General features: G+C 43.6%; 1 protein-coding gene across 2 annotated transcripts in view; it reads right to left on the reverse strand.

Moving 5' to 3' along the window:
* The window catches only part of GNL2 (G protein nucleolar 2), a 24,538-nt gene extending 9,533 nt beyond the window's left edge, over positions 1-15,005 (reverse strand). The window contains exons 1-8 of one of the 2 annotated variants that reach the window (XM_021095967.1): positions 14,789-15,005; positions 13,091-13,175; positions 11,500-11,594; positions 9,742-9,881; positions 6,950-7,134; positions 4,242-4,308; positions 3,186-3,344; positions 2,549-2,662 (exon numbers count right to left, since the gene is read on the reverse strand). In XM_021095967.1, coding sequence (XP_020951626.1) covers positions 2,549-2,662; positions 3,186-3,344; positions 4,242-4,308; positions 6,950-7,134; positions 9,742-9,881; positions 11,500-11,594; positions 13,091-13,175; positions 14,789-14,852 — 909 coding nt within the window. In that variant the 5' untranslated portion in view covers positions 14,853-15,005. The remainder of the gene's footprint in view (positions 1-2,548; positions 2,663-3,185; positions 3,345-4,241; positions 4,309-6,949; positions 7,135-9,741; positions 9,882-11,499; positions 11,595-13,090; positions 13,176-14,788) is intronic. The other variant, XM_021095968.1, reaches the window with a different exon arrangement.

The raw sequence follows: 15,627 nt of genomic DNA on the forward strand, positions 1-15,627 counted from the left end.
CAGGAAAGAGAGAAAAACATAGAAACTGGGAGGAAACAGTCAACGTAGGAAAACGTAGAGGAAAATGTCCAAACATCACTATCATCGTCGTCGTTCTCAGAGACAGAGAAGCTAAGTGTATCGATGAAACAAGAACAGGCTGTGAGAGGGGGCAGGCAGAGTTAAACAAGAGCTCTTAGAGATTAAGAATCAAAGGAGTTCCCATCACGGCTCAGACTAGTAACCATGAGGACTCGGGTTTGATCCCAGGCCTCGCTCAGTAGGTAAGGGATCCGTTGTTGCCGTGGGCTGTGGTGTAGGTGGCAGATGCAGCTTGGATCCTGCATTGTTGTGGCTGTGGTGTAGGCCGGCAGCTACAGCTCCAATTCAACCCCTGGCCTGGGAGCCTCCATATGCTGCGGGTCTGGCCCTAAAAATCAAAAAAAAAAAAAAAAAAAAAAAAGAAAAGAAAAGAAAAGAAATTAAAAATCAAAAATAAGAGGCAAAATAAATTTTGCGACAGAACAGCTAAATAAATGAAAAGACCAAGCCAAGGAAACTGATCAGAAAATAGGGGAAAATGTCATAAATGTACTGAAACAAAGGAGTAAACCAAGAAAATTCAAGAAAATGGAGTTCCCTGGTGGCCTAGTGATTAAGGATCTGGTGTGGGCACTGCTATGGCAAGAATTCGACTCCTGGCTCAGGAACCTCCACGTGCAGAGGCCCCCGTTCCCCCCCAAAAAATCCAGTCTTCTTTTTTTTTTTTGGCCACATTTGCAGCATATGGAAGTTCCTCGGCCAGGAATCAAACCTGAGCCACAGCTGTGACAGTGCCTGACAGATCCTTAACCTGCTGAGCTACCAGAGAACTCCTGGAAAAGTCAAGAATTAAAATGGGGGGGGGAGTTCCCATTGTGGCTTAGCAGAAATGAATCTGACTAGCATCCATGAGGACACGGGTTGGATCCTTGGCTTCGCTCAGCAAGTTAAAGATCCGATGTTTTTGTGTGCTGTGGTGTAGGCTGCAGTCGGGGCTTGGATCTGGCATTGCTGTGGCTATGGTAGAGACGAGTGGCTGCAGCTCTGATTCGACCCCTAGCCTGGGAAGCTCCATATGCTGCAGGTGTGGCCCTAAAAAAATAAAAATAAAAATAAAATTAAACCAGGAGAAAAATAAATAAATTCCTGAATGAGAACAGAGACGATGGGGGGTGGGGTGGGGAAGGGGTGGATGTGCATTTCCAAGGAATAAAACAGGACAAATATCAGACTGAAAGTCTCATCTGTGCCTAGCTCACTGAACAATAATAAAACCATCTAAGGCACATCACTGGGAAATTATAAAACAGGAATTTTTCAAAAAAGATCCCAGCCACAAAGGATTAAGAGTCCGAATGCCTTCATGTTTCTCAATAACAACCTCAGAAGCCAGAAGACAATCCAATGTGCCTTCCACATTCTGAGAAGAAGTGGTGTGAGGGTAGAAAGACGGTATTTCCAGAATGCAAGGTCTCAAAAAAAGTTCCTTCTAAGCACTCTTCTCAGGAAGCTTTTGGAAAACACCTTCTGGCAAAAGGAAGGAGTAAATCAAGAAAGAAAAGGGATCCAGTGAATAAGGGAGCCAAGAGAGGCAACAGCCATGAGAATGCTGAGATGCCGGTGAAGGAAATCCTGGGACGAAAGACCCTGCAGTGGCCTGGGGAGCAGCCAGTCACGCCCGCAAGGGAGGTGCTGGACATTCTGCAAGTTCCCGCACCACCAGGGGATTTGGGATATGTCAGTGACAAATAAAACAGAGCTAATGAACACCAGACAAAACAGAAGGTTCTATTAGGAAGGAATTATAATCACAGCACTGTGGATCAGCAGGGACTGACATTTCAGTCATAATAACGTAAACACTGAATGAATAATAGTTTAGCCAAATGTTGTACAAGGACAGGGAGAGGAGGGAGGGTGGGGTAAGAAACCTAAGCCTTATTTTCCATAGTAGGAACTTAATAAATACCTAAAACTGGGGCAAGAGAAATGAAGAAAATCATCAGCATGTATAAAAACTATGGGAGAAAATACCAGCAGTAACTGCCTTAAGTTGAAGAGTTTCTTCTGGAAGCACGGAGGGGTAGGACAGGGGACACGTGTGTTTTGTCAGAAGCCAGGTAGTTAAACACACGAATACAGAGGTGCTGGTACAGAAAATGAAGCTTTGAGAACGTGTGCCTTGAGGGCTCCCATGAGGAACTGACTCTGACCAGGGATCTGGGGCTGGAGTCTGGCAGGGCACCTTCCAGGCAGAGAGAAATGCACGTCCCTAGGGCCCAGAGTGGGGACACCAGTGTGCAGAGGGGCTCGTAGCCCAGCAGAGGGTGGACCTTCGGGTGGCAGGGAAAGGGCAGAAAGGGTGGGGCGGGGTGCTGGCTGAGCTAGCAAGTGTTTCAGAAGCCCCTGTCTTCTCTCTCAGTGCAAACATCTCCAGAGCGCACCATCCTCGCTACCAGGGCAAGTAAAATTCTCACCCAAACCCACAGCTCCCCTGCTCCAGGGAGGGCAGGACAGCTCTCGATACCTTTCCAAACTGCCGCAGAAGCTGAATAAATGCTCCTTTACCAAAGGGGTTCGTAAGACTCGCATGGAAAGCAAGTGTCGGGTGATCCTGGGAGAGGACAGCCACCCATCGCTTCTGAAGGGGGAAAGAAAAGAAACGGGTCAGCTTGTTTATGTGCAACACAGGAGGAGGCAGAGCTTGAACGACAGGACAGTACTTCAAATACACAGCTGTCTAAGGAAAATGTTTTTTTTTTTCAATTATGACAGTTAATGCTTTGTCTTTTGTCTTATAAACACAAAACAATATTCCAAAAATGCCTTCATTGCTACTAAATGCAATGAATGTAACATAATGCGAAACAGGCCGGGGTCGTGCAGCCGCCCCTTCTGAAGAGGTGCACGTCATCCGTCCTGTGGGTACGGCTGTCCCACTGCCAACCATCAGAGGATCAAAGGTGACTGCCCACCATCACTGAAGCCCATCTTCATTTTGTTTTCAATGAGGACACTTGATGACTACCCCCTCAATATGTGCGACGCTTTAACTGCTGGCCAAAACCCTAGTGACCACGAGGCTGACTTACTTATGGATCACTTGGAACCTGCATGCGCTGCGTGGCCCCGGCCGTCTGTTTTGGATTAGCAGCTGTACTTACTGTTGCCCAGGTTGGAACGAGGTCACATTTGTTAAGAACAAAAATGAGGTGTTTCCAGGGTTTTTCCTTTTTCAAGTAAGTCTCAATGTGAGGGGAACGGGTGCCCATTGGATCTCGAGCATCAAGAACTTGAACTACAACATCTGATGAATCTATCACCTGCAAATTCAAAGAGCCGAAAGCGACTTGATAGAGTATAAGCGCAAAATGCAAGAGAGAAGACATTGAAGGGAACTCGGGAAAATAAAGTAATAACAACAGAGATAACCTCCAAACAGTCTCGGGAAGAGAGCAGGTCGCAGCCGATCTCAAAGCCCAGTGACTGGTATTCCAAAAGGCATTTTCAGCCTGTATCTGAAATCTGTCACATTTCAAAGAGAACTAACTTGGAAGAAACCAGTCTTATTTCGTGACTGCTATGCATTACTGACTAGAACCACTCACTTCTTAGATTAGACGTCTAAATTTCTAGATTATAGGTTTGGTGTATTTTACCAAAAAACCCAAAAAAGTTATTTTGCTTTCATGGTACTAGTTTCCTATTATGTCATTGTTTAACTACATGATTACACCTGAAAGTCTTTGTTAACAAGCATATTACTTGCGGGCAAACGCAAAACTCAGCCAGATGAAAAGCACTGGACCAGGACTCAGGAGTCCCAAAGTCTCTTCTACTACCCACTGATATGAGCTTTCAAAATGTGCATTCTCATCTGTAACAGAGAGGGCTGGACGAAGTCACTGCCAAATTCCCATGCAGCTCTAACCAGGTATGAGAAATCTAAACAGGAACATCATTTTAGCAGGTAAACCAAAGAAATACTGACAGATAGTATATGAATCTATATGTCGTTTATACTGAGTAATAAAAAACCCCAGTTATCTAGAACAACGGTACAATGTGGACGGCCACATCAACCCTGTTTTCTCCGCGGGGAAAGGGCAGAGGAGTGTGTGCTCTGTCTGACAGAGCTTCAATATATCCACGTCCGGTCTCCCAAAGATGATCACGGAAGTCAAAGAAATCACTCAATGAGAGAGAATTTAAAGTCTTACCTTGTAGAGTTCACCCCATATTCTTTTGGACTGTCCCTTTTTATATATCTCTTCTTGGGCTTCATTTCTAAGTAAGAAAGGATTCAAAGTGAGCAACTGAAGCATTATAAAGATTAAAAGGATGTTTTCAGGGACAAGTCAACCATGTACCGAGGGAAAAGGAAAAGGCTATCAAAACTAGCTATAGATGGATCAAAATGAAACTATTTATTTATTTTTTGGCCACACCTGTGGCATATGGAAGTTCCCAGGCGAGGGATCAAATCCACGCCACAGCTATGACCTACGACACAGCTGTGGCAATGCCAGATTCTTAACCCACTGTGCCACAGCTGGAACTCTCCAAACTTAATTTACAAAGTGACTATGTCCATAAAGAACAGACTTCTGGTTACCAAAGGGGAGAAGGGATGGGGAGGAATGGACTGTGAGTCTGGGATGAGCAGATGTAAATTATTTTATATACAATGGATAAACAACAATGTCCTATATTACAGAGCACAGGGAACTATATTCAATATCCTGTGATAAACTATAATGGAAAAGAATATGAAAAAGAATGTCTCAGTATGTGTTGCTGAATCATTTTCACTGTACAGCAGAAATTAACACAACACTATAAATCAAATATACTTCAATAAAATAAATTAAAAAAGAATTTTTTTCAGTGACTATAATAAAATCCCCTTCAACAGATAAATGGACCAAAAATGTGGTGTATACATAAATGGAATATTGTTTAGGAATAAAAATAAATTAAGTACTGATACATGATACAACCTGGATGATCTTGAAGACATTATGCTAATGAAATAAGCCAGACACAAAAGGACAAATACCATATAAGTGCACTTACAAGAAGTACTAGTCCAAAGAGTAGTCAAACTCCTAACAGAGACAGTAAGTAGAATGGTGGTTGCCAAAGGCTGAGGGAAAGGGGGATGGGGAGTTAGTGCTGGATGGGCTCAGAGTATCAGTTTGGGATGAGGTGAAAAAACTAGAGGTAGATGGTGGTGATGGTTGTATATCCATTTGAATGTACTTAATGCTACTAAATCTTATGCTCAAAAATGATTAAAATGATAACTTTTGTTATGTATGTTTTACCACAAAAAAATTAAGGAAAAAAAAAAGCAAAAAAAAAAAAAAAAAAAAAGTTTTCTTGTGGCGCAGTGGGTTAAGGATCTGGTGTTGTTACTGCACGACATGGATTCGATCCCTGGCCTGGGAACGTCTGCACGCCAAGGGCACAGCCAAAAACATTTTTTTTGAAGGAATAATACAAAGGAATTAGCAGTACCTGAAGCATAATGTACACTTCACAGCTCCCACGTAAAGCGAAACTTTCCTGATAAGGCTGAGCATCTGTTTATTTACTAGCCTCAAAGACACAGACTAGGTGTCCTTGAAACAAAATAGTTTTGTTTCTCTCCCGTGACCAACTGCACATTTTTGGAGGTAGAAAAAATTCAACTCAGCAGAAGCATATGAAGTCCAAATAGCTCCAAGAACAAATGAATTCATTGCCTCTTTTTGCTCAGCCTTAGGCAGCTTAACTTGACCTTTAGGAGGCTCGAGGGTAGCAATGGGCTGGCAACAGCACTGAGGCAGGACTGCAAGATGGACAGCACCGCTCTGCCGGGGCACCTCAGAGACACGTGAGGGGACCCAGAGACCTAAACTGGTAAAGACTCTCTGGAGGGTAACGGGACAGCCGCCTACCAAAGCCTGCCTACTCCTGGATGTTGTCATTCCCCTAAGACTGTCCCTGGAGAATAATTAAGAATGAGAAAGAATTTAGTCACATTGATGTTTTACCCCTGCATTGTTTACCAGAGGGAAAAACTATCAACAGCAAAAATGTCCAACTGTGGAACTGGCCACAACCAAAACCTACACTGACATGAAACATTACATTGCTGTTAATTAAATACTGACATGGAAATACATTCTTTTTTTTTTTTTTTTTTGGCCACACCCGTGGCACATGGAAGTTCCTGGGCCAGGGACTGAATCCAAGCTGTAGCTGCAACCTATGTCACAGCTGCAGCAGGCAATGCCAGATCCTTAACCCACTGTGCCAGGCCGGAAATATATTCTTAATAATTTAGAAAAGTATACTACGATAGAAGCAAGTTAAAATATAGTCTTAAGCTATTGTATTGAAAGATGAAAACTGCATGTAAGAGAAACATCTAGGCTAACACACATATCTGTTACTGATTCTTGACCTTCTCTGGGGTGTGAACCCCTATGAGGCTATGATGAAAGTTAAGGATCCTTCCACTCCTCCTCCCCACCTCCCTAAAAACAACAAAACATCACCACTTGTATGCGTGTACATAAATTCTCCCTATTATCTTTGGTCACAGAAACTTTAAAGACCATCCATGAACCTCCCAAGTGGTTCAGACACCCTAGTTAAAGAAATCCTGATAGTCACCAAAATACTGACAATGCTTAACATAGGCAGTGGAATTATGAGCACTTATTTTCTTTTTATTGTATTTCCAGTGTAACTATATACAAGCCACCTTAAATTATTTTCAGTTTGGTTCCAATTTCACTAATTTTTCTAGCCTAAGGGAAGATGCTAACTCTCCATCTCTGAGTTAAATCACTGCATTTCTTGCAGGTAAATAAGTGTAAAGAAAATGACCGTTGCAGAAAAGCAAATGATGAGACATGCATGAACTTGAAAACTGTACCTCACACCAGTGTCTTCAGCTACCAAATCACGATCCTTGCCCTGGTCGTAGCTCTCAGTGGACATTTCTGCATTTTCTATAAGTGACTGCATATCACTTGCAAATAAATTTGGTCGCTTCCTCTGTGCTTTAGGGCCAAATGTAGTTTCGAAGCTTTCAGTATCAAGAATGTGCACCTTTGAATTCTAAAGAGAAAGGGGAGTTACAGGCAAAACCAAGCAAAGCACTGAGAAAAAGCAAAAAGTTCAAAACCTACCTGGGAAAGGCTTTCTGCTTTTATTTTTGCAAAGCTCAACCCGTACCCAAATTATAACATGGATGCAGCCTGATTTCAAATCAGAAAAGCTTATTTAAATAACAAAAGCACTTGTTCCCCTCTTCTGAAGTTCTGTAAGCTTCCTTGGCTAAATACAAAAGTAATACAAATAGTCAAGGCAAATATGAATAGCTGTGTAAGACTTGCCAAAAACTCTGCTTTATTTCATTTATCATAAACTTTAGTCAAATGTAATTAAGGCTACAACGATGAAAACTGACTTCTCTTTTCTGACCATTTTTTTAAAGCTTTCAAACAAGTGTATAAAATTCGCCAAATTCACAGATTTTGTCAAGGACAATCATGCTCAAATTTGTGTTTTTTTTTTTAACCAACTGTAAATGCCAACTTTTTCTTGGAAGTTAATTTCTTTCATGGCTAAAAGGAATTGCTTGTTTTGTAAGATGCATTTTAGTTTCAGATAACATTTTCCCTAATTTAGGTAACGTTTTTATTAAATGCACATGGAAAGTCTTCAGATGAAAAACATCTAGCAAAAGTCCAAAATAATAGTTTAGATGTGATAAAAGGAACCTGATACTAACTAGAACTTGATGTGCCTGTAAAGGAGTTACGGGCATAAGAATTTTTGAAGCAGGATAAAAGTCAAAGTTTGAGTTAGGATCTACCACGTAACAGAATGTTAACAGTCGGCAGAGAATATTCTCAAAATAAATTTTTAAAAAAATCACCCTCTGCCCCTCAGTACAAGCTCCTCTGTAAACACCAGCTACTAAACACGGAAGACTGAACCACCTCAGTGGCTTCCGAACTTAAAAGACCCTCCCACCCCAACTCCTGAAGATCCTTACGCTATTATCATTTTCTCAGATTCTCTAGCCCATTTCTTAGTTTTATGCACAACTCTCCAACAAAGGAATCGCCCCAAACAGAACAGTGACGCTTTACATGAGAACTAGGTTCTAATGTCACTAGGAAGATTACGATCAAAATTATCCTTTGGAAAAACATCTCTTAACCTATAAAGCACAGTATATACATGGATTTGTGTAAATAAACCTGTACCTTGGTAAGTAAATAATAGGCAGCATATAGTAAGATACATACACAAAACAAGTTACAGTATCTGGACTGCAGTATTGCTGCAGAAACCTAGCAATTACAATGCACACACAGGTGAATGTGCAAAAGTTAAAATTAAAAGCATATTTGATTTGACTCCACGTGGCAAATCTCAATCAGATTTCGTAACGAGTAGCAGATCTCACACTAAAATTAAAACAGGTAAGGTTTTCAAGATGAAAGCAGAAAACTCATCCGTGAGTGACTTTGACTACCCGGCTGCACCAAAACACAGGCTGCCTGCTGCAGCTGTGGGCCCTTCATTCTATGTATCAGACATTCAGGCAGTGACTCCTCGGGGCACTGAACAACTGGTATGGGTAACAAAACAATACATCCATAATAGAACTTCTCTGTTCTTCTCATAAACAGGATTCAATAGTTGGTTAAAAGGATGGCTTTAGGGAGAAGAGACGAAGAGAACAAGGGAAATGAGCAACTTGTCTGTGGTTCATGAATTATACTCATGTGTTTCCCTGAAAGAAAACAGTCCCTCTGCTAATAGGTGCCATTCTTCTAGGCCGTCATAAAACAAAGCGTAATTGACAAAACCTGAGGCAACGACCAGGCCTTGGGTTTTAGTTCTGTAAGTAAACACTTTTCTTTGAACTGTTTAATCCATGTATGCATGTCAATGTTTTCTTCCCCTCCTTATGCTGGAACCGAAGCGCTGTGCTGACGTACATTTCTGGGAATTATTATTCAATGCAAATAAAAACGTGTGGCAAACATTAGGTCGCTTCTTTGGATCCCACGTGAAACTCACTCCACTCAAGCCAGAGCCCGTCCTTATTGCACTTCAACCATTAACAACCCATCTGACCGGCACCCTTTCCATCAGCTGAAAAGAGTCTCCAAGGAGCTCAATGGAAGTGGAAAGTACTCAACACCAACAGGCTGGTCTCCCTTGTGCCACCCCTAATTCCACCTTTCCCCAAAGTTTGAGGGAGTTACCACTTCAACAAGTCTGCCTACCAAAAATATTTAAAATAGTACTGGTAGTTGCCATGATCTATTTAGCTCTAACAAGGTGGCAGCTTAAGTGCTCACTATGTGCCAAGAGCCTTAAGGATGTTTCGCCTGCATCCAATCACCCGAGGAAGTGGGTCATCTTGACTTTCCCAGTCAGGGAAGTGAAAGCCCACAGAGAAACCTAACTAAGGCCACAAGAAGGGACAGATCAAAGATTAAAATTCAGCCCTGACTCCAAAGCCTGTACTTTGGTCCACTAAGTTACTGTACCTCTCTGACACAATAAGGTTCATACTAAAGGTGAGACCTTTAGCAAAGGAGAAGTTTCAGAAAGCTCATTGGTCCTGCAGCAGGAAAAACAAGGGACAGATATGGTCAAGAGAGCTCTGCCGGGAGTTTGCCGGGGCATCCTCCTTCTTACATGAGGCCGGATTCGATCATGGAGCAGAGACATGGGTAACTTGCTTTGCTTCATGACAACTTTGTATGGATCCTTCAAGACTGTGTCCATCTCCTCTTGAAATTTTTGTAATGATGACTGTTTAATCACACGTGTATTTCCTGTTTTACAAAAGAATGGTGCCATTTAATAAATAACTCTTTTTTTGCCTCTGCATCCACCTTCCCAACGACACAGCGAAAGGCCAGACTTTAAACTGCCCTTACTCACCCAAACACCTGATACATCCATTCCATGGAGCCATTTGCAAACTTAAAAGAAGGAAAAAACCCAAAAAACAAAAAACTGCCTCTCCTGCACTCATACACTATGAACTAATCCACCAACCCAGACACACAAAGCATTTCAGTAGTTTTCCAAGTCCAATTTCCTGACTGGATGAAACTGAAAAAATAAACATCAGTGAATGGAACTGGGTCTGGACAAATGTCCTACTTCCTGCCAGATCCGGCAAAGAAACGTGGAGCCAATCACAGCTGATCAGTTAGTATACTCAGAGAAACCCGACGACGCACAGAGTAAGAGTCATGGCTACTGTTTTTTGGGTTATGAGGCTTTGAAGGGACTATTAAATTAACCTATAAAGCCATGTCAGGGAACAAAATAAAACTATAATACTACCCGGAGAACACCTTGGGAGTGACAGATCATATTCACCAAACAGCACTTGGCAACACAAATGCAAAACTCAAGGTGAAGACAACAAGGACTACGGCGGTGGTGATGATGGCATAAACATACTGATTATGTTACACTACTTGCCAGACACTATTCTAGGCACTTTACACAGGATATTTACTCATTTAGTTACCACAACAGTCCTATGAAATAGGTGCTATTTTTATCTTCATTTTACAAATGAAAAAAGTGATGAACAAACCTAAGAGCTCGCCTGTGGTCCCAGATACAGCAAAACTAGGCTTCAAACCCGGGCGGTCTGGATCAGTCACAGTAGCTAGCCACTATGCTAAACGCTTCTCAAAGGAGTTCTCTTGGGACATTCTTCTGTGTTGCACTTTCCTGGGGGGAGTATCCAGCCCAACAAAAGACCCAAGAGATGTTCAAAGGTAGCGGCCATCTGCCCCCCAGCACAGAGGTCAAAGAGAAGGCAGAGCCTGGAGCCTGAGCATCTGACGTGCCCACACCCGGCAGTGGCTGAGCGAAAGGCTGAAAGGCCAGAAGAAATGAAGGTGGAGTTTCCAAAGGAAGAAATGCTGCCTCCCGGCGCCTATGTCGATACTGCTCTCCCCTGGGGAGCACCAACGAGAGGTCCTTTCATTGTCACTCGGTCCGAATACAACCCCATCAAAGAAAAGGTGTTCCAGAGCTTCAGGTCAAGGCACTTACTCTTCAAGCTAAAGGCACAAACACACCTGCAAGGCACCTCTCAAAGGTCATGCCTCCAGGCAACGGGAAACGAGGAGACAGCCTTCTAAGGTCTGGGAATGCTAGTCACTGAGGATGAGCTCACCTGCTTAGGAGGGTTTACTCCCAATGAACAATGATGAACTCTTAAAAATAAGTCATTTATGGAAGCCACCACCGATACTTTTCTCTGCACTTTTCCCAGGGTGGGGACGTCTTATCTCATCCCTTTCTCAAGTGGTCCTTGACAGCCCCCTCCCCCTCAAACACCTGCTTTTTAGACATCTGGACATTCTACCCTTCTCCATACAGTGCACATTTTCTTGAGCAAAAGTAGCAGAGGACGATACTCACCAAACCACTTTATGTTTGGCTCCACTCTCGCCACTGTGCCAGAAGCCACCGTTGATTGATATTGCAGAGGCTTAATCACTTTACCACGGCTGTTCCTAAATTGAGGAAGCAACAGATTTTGGTTGACGACAGAAAGGCAACAGGAAAATTGGGTTTACAGAATACTCCTTCCATCAAAAGGACCTCGCCCCACCCTCGGTTTTAAGTGATCATGAAATACAGACTTCAGTAAACAAAAAGTACTTCTACATTTGAAACAGATTGCCCCAAAGCCATTTAACCTCTTGCAACAGAGCACGTAATGATTTTTGCTTGATGAATAACAACTAATGCTCATGTTTAAAAATCTGTTTACTGTTTGCTTTATAAAAAAAAGTCACATACTTGAGTCTTTTGGGATAATTATTTGAAGGCTGGTTTAAATGAATTTTAAGCAGAGGGTGATTTATGTTGGAACTCAGAATTCTAAAACAAACTGCAGAGTAGGTGACTAAGGCAGATTAAGTTCACTGACATTTGTGTTTTAGACACATCTTTTAGAATGGATGAAGAATCCAATTACCAAACAAATTAAGACCAGCTCGCAAAATGCCACACTCAGCAAGTCCCCGTGACAGAGGCTGCCTCAGCAGAACTCAGAGTTGTGATGAGTTTCCAAGTGCTGCAATGTCGTGATTTAAAAAACAAGTTTTCTGGCTGCTTTCATGATACCGTTCTATATGCTTTATCAAAGAAAACCAGGAGTTCCCGTTATGGCGCAGTGGTTAATGAATCTGATTAGGAACCATGAGGTTGCAGGTTCGAACCCTGCCCTTACTCAGTGAGTTAACGATCCGGCGTTGCCGTGAGCTGTGATGTAGGTCGCAGACGCGGCTCAGATCCCGAATTGCTGTGGTTCTGGTGTAGGCCAGCAGCTACAGCTCCGATTGGACCCCTAGCCTGGGAACCTCCATTAGCCACAGAAGCGGCCCAAGAAATGGCAAAAAGACAAAAAAAAAAAAAAAGAGAAAAAAAAACTAGATTTCTGGAGTTCCCGTTGTGGCTCAGTGATTAATGAATCCGACTAGAAACAGTGGGGTTGTGGGTTCAATCCCTGGCCTCGCTCAGGGGTTAAGGATCCAGCGTTGCCGTGAGCTGTGGTGTAGGTTGCAGATGCGGCTCGAATCTGGTGTTGCTGTGGCTCTGGCAAAGGCCAGCAGCTACAGCTCCGATTAGACCCCTAGCCTGGGAACTTCCATATGCCTTGGGTGCGGCCCCAGGAAAAAAAAAAAAAAAAAAGAAAAGAAAAGAAAACCAGATTTCCATCTGACAGATGTCCACCCTGAGATTTAACAGGTCAGTGGTGGAGGCCAAGGCTGGGAGGAACGAAGAAGGGAGGGGGTTGTGGAGCATTGCGACACAAGCACTATTTCACCACCCACTCCTCAGGTCTTTAACCAACAATTTAAGGTGTATCACATAAAATGATATTTGAAAATACACTACTCTTATCTGGAGGAAGTGGGGGTGGGAACATGAAAGGGTCAACAGGTGTCAGCTACAAGCCAAGAGCATTTAGGAAAGGGGGAGGGACGAGAGTGCCCACACTCACCTGCGCTCCTTCTGCCTGTACATATTCAGGCGGCGGATTGTGGCCCGGTCCCTCATGTTCTGGCCTCCTGCGCCCTGCACTCGATCTAGCAAACACAGCAGACCGGCACACTTTTTGATAACCAGCAAGTCCAAGCACAGCCACTGCTTCAAACACACCAACCAGTTTGCTCAAAGTAGGCAAGCTGCCCCCTCATGGCAAACTCCCCACTTTCTCCATGTGCTGCTCCCACAAAATCATTACAGGAAGCTACATGGTATATGCATGACAAAGCGGACAGAATCTTGAACCCTCCACAGGACTGAGTTTGATAACGGTAACAGGTACTATTTCTGAGCACTAATTATGGCACTTTACTAGTCACATTACAGGCATTATACAATAATCCTATAAAGACAGATACATTATCCCCATTCTGCAGGTGAGAAACTGAGGCACAGTAGGCAGACATCTCGTACAAAGCCACAAATGGCAGAGCCAGAATTTGGACAAAAGCATCTGGCCACGACCTGTGTTCTTAACTACTAAGATGCCTTCCTCTGGGCCTCAGTTTAACAAATACTGAGCACCTGCTATAAGCAAAGCATCATGAAGACTATGATTCTAATACATATATGTTCCTAATGTACCAGCTTTTTCATTTCCCAATGTTTGATCTCAGTGTAATCAACAGCAAATAAATAGTAATTCTTGCCTTACACCTCAGAGAGAAAAAGGACAAATGAGCATACTGGCCTGGCTTCTCAAGTCACCTGTCTACTCCTGAAGTGATGCAGTAGAAAACAGACTGAAATCACAGGACTGGTGGCTCTACTACTCACTAACTGTACCAACTGTGACAAGCCACTTGCCCTATTTTGGCTAGGTCTCTTCATCTATCATGTCTTGGTCTGTAACGGCCTTATCGGGTCTAACTGTAAAATTCCAGTCTACACCAGCGGAATAATTTATCAGCAATCTAGGGAAAACATTCAACATGAATCAAAATTTAAAAAAAACCTTTAAGCCATATCTTAATACATTTTATTAACCAAACCCGAATGGAAGGGACTCCCCCCAAAGTTATCTTGTTCATCTTGTGGTGGAACCTCACACACATCTTAAAAAACATCTTTACTGAAATGACTGTAGTGATTTATCTGCAGCGTTTTCTATGCACTTTACCAGACGGGACGACCCCAAGAGCCAAATCTACAATTTCTTTCTCATTTCAATGGTCAAAGCAAAGGTGGCAGGCAAGTGTGGGCCAGTGCAAAAGGCCAGCTGGGTCGGGCTACATCCCTTTTAGTCTTGATTTCATCTAATTTACTTTTAGTAATTCCTTGAGCTGGAGAGCTGGACTCATACAAGACTGAACTATATTGGGGAAGGGGCTTCAACACGTGACACACACAGGAACACAAGAAGTCACATTTAAGAGCCCCCTGACAACTCGGAGCTTGCACCTCTCAGTCGGAGACGCCCTAAGACTGCCAGGCCTGAGTGTTCACTTCTCCCGGCTTTAGACCCATTGCCTGGCATCTAGTCTTGACGGACGTGCCAGAGTCAGCCCTCCTCAGGGCCTCCGAACAAGGAATTATCCTCCTTCTCATCCTCAAAGGCCACTTTGCTTGAGCTCAGTTCATGTAAAACCACCCGGCGTCCCTCCCCCCAAGCTTCCTCCAAAGCCCCACCCTCCGCGAGCCCCGCTGCCTGTACCGGGATTTGTGCTGGCATTAGAAGGGTTGATAGTACTCCGTCCTTTGTACTTGGGCTTCACCATCTTGCCGAAGGGACGGGGACCGGAGTGCTGGGTCCGGCCTGTGTCAGGTAAAACAGCTCTTAACTTCCCAAAACGAACCGAGGTCACCCGCTCGAACTACGCTGGACCGCGTGCGCAGGCCGACGTCACTTCCGCTCGCACCCCGTGCTTCCCCCGAACGACTTCCGGCGAACGCGCGCCGCCGCACTCCTGGCTCCGCCCCCGCGCCGGCCTCTTAGATGTTTCCTTGCGTCCAGCCCCGCCTCGCTTTCTCCCTAGCAACCGCCAAGCTACATTCCATAGCAACCGCCTGGTTACCCAGGACGCGCGGCCTAGAACCGCTAGTGGAGTCCACGCACAAACTTAGGTGCCTCTTCCCAGGTCAATGACACAAGCTTGAGTTTAATTATCTTCTGAATTTGTCCTCTAAGCCCTTCCAAACGTCGCCGACCACACAGCAGCTAAATACCAACTAGATCTTGTCACCCTTCTTAAAATTCCAGAGAGAGAGAAAGAGAGAGAGATTTAAACTCTTGGCCATTCCTGCAGAATTCTGCATGATCTGGTCCCTGCGTATTTACTTGACCTCATTTGTACCTCCCTCCTTCTGGTTATTCTGACATTTACACTGGCTGTTCCTTCTGCCTGAATCATCATTTCCCTAAACCTTTGCATAGCTAGTTCCTTCTGATCTTTCAGTTCTTAGCTCAAATGTCACCTACTGGTAGGGTTGCAAGTGTTAGCAAATAAAAAAACAGGATTGCCCAATTAAATTTGTTATTCTTTCCCCAGTTAA

The sequence above is a fragment of the Sus scrofa genome, chromosome 6 (genome assembly GCF_000003025.6).
Source record: "Sus scrofa isolate TJ Tabasco breed Duroc chromosome 6, Sscrofa11.1, whole genome shotgun sequence".
In the NCBI taxonomy this organism is placed as follows: Eukaryota; Metazoa; Chordata; class Mammalia; order Artiodactyla; family Suidae; genus Sus; species Sus scrofa.